At 40.0% G+C, this 6,752-nt stretch overlaps 1 protein-coding gene across 1 annotated transcript; it reads right to left on the bottom strand.

The window, feature by feature from the left end:
- Positions 1–5,153: 5,153 nt before the first annotated feature.
- Positions 5,154–6,491, bottom strand: LOC135510042 (D(1C) dopamine receptor). Its single transcript, XM_064930840.1, has one exon. The coding sequence runs from the start codon at positions 6,489–6,491 to the stop codon at positions 5,154–5,156; it is 1,338 nt and encodes a 445-aa protein (XP_064786912.1).
- Between the last annotated feature and the right edge of the window lie 261 nt (positions 6,492–6,752).

The raw sequence follows: 6,752 nt of genomic DNA, 5'->3' as shown, positions 1-6,752 counted from the left end.
CCTAGCTACCGGAAATGTTGTCGAATCCAACGGGTCGCTTTAGAATTAGCTAGCCTAGCATGCGGATGAAAAAGTTAGGTTAATAAAAAAACTAGCAGTATTTTAATCTTTTCAATTCATCATTCATCATTTTGGGATAATTAGGAGTACAGCTCCATCTCCCATCCCTGGACTGAGGTACATTTTCTGAGCCATATCTCGCACCGGCTCCGCAGTGTCCACATTCGGGCATAGCACCGTTCCGACTACAGAGAAAAGTAATGATTGTCTAGTCGGGGTCTTTAAGCTAGGAAAGGGGTTAATGCCCCTTCCCATTCTGACACGGGAAAATAATGCACCAACAATGGGTTACAACAATAACATCCTTTTATAAGTTTGCACATCTAAAGTATAGGAAATGTGGTATAGGTATGGTATTTTATAGAACAAATTTTCTGATGAGGCAACGTGTGCAAGTCTCCTTGGGCTGAAATCATGTCACCCAGTATTAGCTGTGTTTGGTCACAACAGGGACCCTCTCACACATGGCAATTTCTGGACTGATGGAATTCAGTCAACAAAGCCATAATAATGTGTCATCCTTAGTCTCCCTCAGGTATGGGTAAAATGTATGTGGATGATTGCCTGCATGCGTGTGTGCATATGTGTTTAAAACATTTCTACCTTGAAAACAGAAATTAAATAATGATTTCATACTGACAGTGAATAGTCTAGTTGATTACAAGATGAAAGAATATTTCTGGACAATAGTCTTCTTAATTGTATTTTAGTTATCTCCCATAGAGCCAAACAGACTGAAAATAACATTGTGGCTGTGCACCATTGTGATGGACTATCTAAATTGATACAACCTCACTCCGAGACATGATCAATTCTTTGCATTCATGACTGGCCTGAGATGTTTCACCAAATAAATGTAACATTGTTCAAATGCACAGGCACTTTCAGAATGTAACTCTACAGCTGATGAACCTTTGCAGCACATAGCACTTTAGTTTCTATCCTCGGCCAGAATTTCAGCTCATTGATCTGTTTGTCATTTTGGGGTGGGATGGTGGGGGGTCACCTTTTCTGATGCAGGCAGACATCCAGTGCTTTAGTATAGTAAACCTCAGACAGGTACCATGTGAGCTGTGTCTTAAAGGTCAGTGTTCTTGTGAAAAGATAGAAATATCACATATTTACAGTCAATGAAGAAAATGGAGTGAGAGAGCAAGAGAGAGAGAAAGTTTGGTGGTAACTGATAAAATCATACAATGGACTGGTTAATTTTAGATTTGTGAAATACTCAGGTTTATTATAACAATCATAAATTGGACCTGATTATTTTGCAGATGTTTTTAGAAATTATGTGTGTAGGGATTCATTAGACACAAAGGGGCACAGAGAGAAGTGTGTGTATAATAATAATAATCATTTGGTGGGTGCTTATATTTGTCCTGTGTTTTCCGCATATCCCAACTCTCTCTTGAGACACACTCTGAGTGGGATCACAGTCAGGGTCAGCTATTATCAACAGCATCCCTGGAGCAATTTGGTTAAGTGTCTTGCTCAAAGGCACATCGATAGATTTTTCAACTTGTCGGCTCTGGGATTTGAACTAGCAACCTTTCAGTTTTGTATTTGTATTTATTATGGATCCCCATTAGCTGCTGCCTAGGGCAGCCACTACTCTTCCTGGGGTCCAGCAAAATGAAGGCAGTTATACAATTTTACAAACATTACAATATATTCACAGATTTCTCAACACACTGTGTGCCCTCCGGCCCCTACCCCACCGCTACCACATATCTACAATACAAAATCCATGTGTACGTGTGTGTATAGTGCGTGTGTTATTGTGTGTGTGTGTGTGTGCATGTGTCTGTGCCTACGTTTGTGTTGCTTCACAGTCCCGTTGTTCCATAAGGTTTATTTTTAGCTGTTCCTTAATCTAATTTTACTGCTTGCATCAGTTACTTGATGTGGAATAGATGTCCATAGAGCCATGACTACATGTAGTACTGTGCACCTCCCATAGTCTGTTTTGGTCTTCAGGACTGTGAAGAGACCTCTTATGGGGTAAGCATGGGTGTCCGAGATGTGCGCCAGTAGTTCAAACAGATAGCTTGGTGTATTCAACATGTCAATACCTCTCATAAATACAAGCAGTGATGAAGTCAATCTCTCCTCCTGCCTTGTTGATAGTGCTGTTAAGAAGGTGCTATTATGGACAGACTTCTCCCCATCTAGCTACTATTGTATAAATATGTTTTGACCATGACAGTTTACAATCCAGGATTACTCCAAGCAGTTTACTCACCTCCACTTGCTCAATTTCCACATTATTTATTACAATATTTAGTTGAAGTTTGGGGTTTAGTGAATGATTTGTCCCAAATACAATTATTTTACTTTTACAAATATTTAGGACTATCTTATTCCTTGCCACCCACTCTGAAACTAACTGCAGTTCTTTGTAATGTGTTGCAGTTATTTCAGTCGCTGTAGTAACTGACAGGTATAGTGTTGAGTCATCCGCATTCATAGACACGCTGGCTTTACTCAAAGCCAGTGGCATGTCGTTAGTAAAGATTGAAAAAAGTAAGGCGCCTAGACAGCTGCCCTGGGGAATTCTTGATTTTACCTGGATTATGTTGTAGAGACTTCCATTAAAGAACACCCTCTGTGTTCTGTTAGACAGGTAACTCTTTATCCACAATGTAGCAGGGGATGTAAAGCCATAACACAAGTTTTTCCAGCAGCAGACTATGATCGATAATGTCAAAAGCCGCACTGATGTCTAACAAAACAGCCCCCACAATCTTTTTATCATCAATTTCTCTCATCCAATCATCAGTCATTTGTCTTAAGTGTTGTGCTTGTTGAATGTCCTTCCCTATAAGCGTGCTGAAAGTTTGTTGTCAATTAGTTTACTGTAAAATAGCATTGTATCTGGTCAAACACAATTTTGGCTGATTGGTCGGCTATTTGAGCCAGTAAAGGGGGCTTTACTATTCTTAGGTAGCGGAATGACTTTTGCTTCCCTCCTGGCCTGGGGGCACACACTTTCTAGTAGGCTTAAATTGAAAATATGTCAAATAGGAGTGGCAATATCGTCCGCTATTATCCTCAGTAATCATCCATTCAACAATGAAAGCCAGTGGCTTTCATTGTTGATAGACAACAATTCAAATTACAATGCTTGTCTTTCATAATTTAGTCAGATATACTTGGATGTGTAGTGTCAGCGTTTGTTGCAGGCATGTCATGCCTAAATTCGCTCATCTTGCAATGGAAAAATTATTAAAGTAGTTTGTGTGTGTGTGCACCATTGTATGTGTGGCTAATATATGCTCAGGTATGCATGTTTGATCCATTTCTCTTTGCCTAAGTTCGTTTTCCACGTGCTCTTCCTAAAGATATAATATAAATGGTAATTCAAAACCCCAAAAAATAAGATTTTAAAATTCTATATTTTGATCAAGTCACTGCATGAGTCCATGCTAAAATGTCAAATTGCAAAATGGTAAAACTAATTACGTACGGTCTCTGAAATGTCTCATTAAATGTCTGCAGCCATTTGGAAAGTTAAATGAAGGGGAGGTGAGAGGAGGATAATGTCATATTAATATACTGAAATACCACCACTAATAACATGAGATGGTAGTATGACATTACAGGAGCTGAGGCTTTTTGGGGGGAAATACAGGCATGCACCCAGACTAGCCCCCACCCAACCCCCACTCCACCACCACCACTATCCTGGCTTGTGTATCTATGAAACACACTCGTGTGTGTGTGTGTGTGTGTGTGTGTGTGTGTGTGTGTGTGTGTGTGTGTGTGTGTGTGTGTGTGTGTGTGTGTGTGTGTGTGTGTGTGTGTGTGTGTGTGTGTGTGTGTGTGTGTGTGTGTGTGTGTGTGTGTGTGTGTTCAGTCCACTCCACACACCTGCCATGTGGTTCACCAGGTCAGTGTCCTGGATACTGCTACTTTTGTTTTTCAACCCTTTGTCCTGTGAAGATGAAAGGGGCGCTGGTGTAATTTGATGCTCTCAGGAATCTGATGTATTTTTTTAAAAAACAGATGTGAAGTGAAATGTGTTCATTTTTGGAACAGTAGGCTACAACACCTATAAAACATAGGCCTATGTGTTCATATTAGATTCATAGGAAGCAATGGCTTTGAGGGGCGATCATTTAGATCATATTCCAAATTGTATTTTGATAACATTTGGGGACATTGGAGTTTGGATTAGGGCTCACTATACTATTTTCTATCTCCCAATACAGCAGAGCAGCTTAAGACACTAAAATAATCATAAAATAAAAATAGATGCAATTATCAGAGGGGAAGATGTGGTTCAGTTACCATGGGTTACATGGTGTTGTCAGGAACAATACAGAAGACAGATGCATCATACAATTATAGTGAAGTGACATGGCGAGAACATATTTTTTCGACTTATATTAAATGTACAAATGTTGTATTTTATATTTTGTCATTAATTTTCTCTAGAATGTTTTGATACATTGTGAAATGCACTTTAAATATAATATGACTTGACTTAGCTTCAGTAAAAGGTGGCAAAGAAATTGCAAAACATTTTTACAGCTATTTTCACAACATAATAATGTCAAGTTATGTTTCTATTATTATATATCTGATTAAACATTTCAACTTATACCAAAATCATTGCCTTTTTATGAATAATTATTTTACCAATATTGCTGATAAATAGATTACTCCCATGCCCGAGCTACTTGACTACAGAAATACCACCACCATTCTCATGAATTAAAGCAATTATTTTTGGCATATAAAAAGCATTCACAAAAAAAATGTCATGGATATCCTATCGTACAATACATAACATCGCTTATTCATTCAATTGTGTCCGATTAATTAGAAATGTGTGTGGTGGCAAGACTAAAACTAGGCTAACATTTCTTTATGAATTCCTTCGTTTATCAAGACATGCCTATTTAAAAGAATCACAGCATAAATGTATCGATGCCGATCAGTGAGATAATAAAGCTATTATAACATTACGCACGGACTTACGCACGGCATAAAATAAGTTAATGATCTTACAATAAAATATAATTTTAAATAAACAAATCAAGAATGCAATACTTCAATTAATCGTAACCTACAATTAATTGGGCAAGATTCTAATCGTGGATTTGACCAGGGATTGAGTCGCATTCCATGGCTCCGGCTGAAGTAAATGGCGTTATGGTATCCAGTGAAATTTCCCCGTCACACTGGAATTGGACGATGGCTGGCAGCAACGTGTTCTTGTGATTGCGAGATGCGTTTGAGATAAGAGAAACTTTGTCGGACAGTGGGGTTGTGTCCTCTCCCACGTTCGGGATTGCGTGAGGATGCTGTGTAGCCATCAAGACTTGTGCGTCTTTTTGGAGCGTTGTGTCGTGGTGATAGGAGACCAATTCATTGCTGAAATTAACAGCCTCCACTGTATTGCTTGAGCAAATTTTATTGCAGCCCAGAATAGTTGTAAAGGCTTTTCTGAAATCCGCGTTAAATGCGTAAATGACAGGGTTTAACGAAGAGTTGGCCCAACCAAACCAAACGAAAATTGTAAACGTGGTGTCACTTACACACGGAGGGTCACAGAAAGGTACCATGCAGTTTAGGACAAAAAAAGGCAGCCAGCAAAACACAAAAACTCCCATGATAATGGAGAGGGTCTTTAGCACTTTTGTTTCCTTTTTAAAGGCAGTTTTTAATGCATTTTCGTGCGCGCAAACGTTTGGGTGTTGGTTATTTTGCGCTTGCTCCGCGGCTCTCTCCAAGGAGGATATCCTCCGTATCTGCGTTTGCGCAATACGGTAAATCCTCGTGTAAGTGGCAACCATGATAACCACTGGGATATAGAAACTGATCAGTGATGAGGAAATGGCATAGGTCTTGTTCAAGTTTGCTATGCAATTCTCAGAGTGGTTGCTAAAGTTTCCCGCTGACGTCTCCTCGTCGGCCATGTGCCAGTTCAGTTGGACAGGTATGAAGGATATGAGAATTGACAGCGTCCACGCCACTCCAATCATGATAAATGCAACTCTGTGGGTCATTTTCCGTTCATATCTAAAAGGACTAGCTATAGCCCAGTATCTGTCCACGCTTATGATACACAGATTAAGAATAGATGCCGTCGAGCACATTATGTCAAAAGCTATCCAGATGCCACAAAATCTACCAAACAGCCAGGTGCCAGTCACCTCAGATATTGCCTCCCATGGCATCACAAGGACGGCAACGAAGAGGTCAGACACCGCCAGAGAAATCACGAAAAAGTTGGTTACCTTGGACCGGAGGTGTCTGAATTTAACTACCGCAGCGCACACGAGCATGTTCCCCAGCAGTGTCGACACAATGAGGAGAAACAAAATGCATCCAATTAGCGCGCGCACGCCATTCCCGCCAGTCTCATCGTCTGTGCTGTCCGATTCCGAACGAACTTGAGTTTCATTTCCAGTATAGTTTTCCATTTGCACTTTTCTGTCTTTGGGTAGAAACGCTTCGATTTCACATTGAACCACGTATTTGTTCAATGTCTTTATTTTCATATCTCGGACAGCTTCCAATACCTGATCAATTCAAATGGACTAAAGGAGGCTACAGAAAACGTCCAAAACTGTCGGTTGCTTCCCTCTCACGTGATAGGCTATGACTCATAGCAGGTGAGACAATTGAAAAGTCTAAACGGTATCCTTGGAACGTCACAACTCTAACGTCACCCCATTGAAGTT

The sequence above is a fragment of the Oncorhynchus masou genome, chromosome 23, assembly GCF_036934945.1.
Source record: "Oncorhynchus masou masou isolate Uvic2021 chromosome 23, UVic_Omas_1.1, whole genome shotgun sequence".
Taxonomy (NCBI): domain Eukaryota; kingdom Metazoa; phylum Chordata; class Actinopteri; order Salmoniformes; family Salmonidae; genus Oncorhynchus; species Oncorhynchus masou.
The sequence above is the reverse complement of the archived record's forward strand: the minus strand, read 5'-3'. Positions and strand labels throughout refer to the sequence as shown.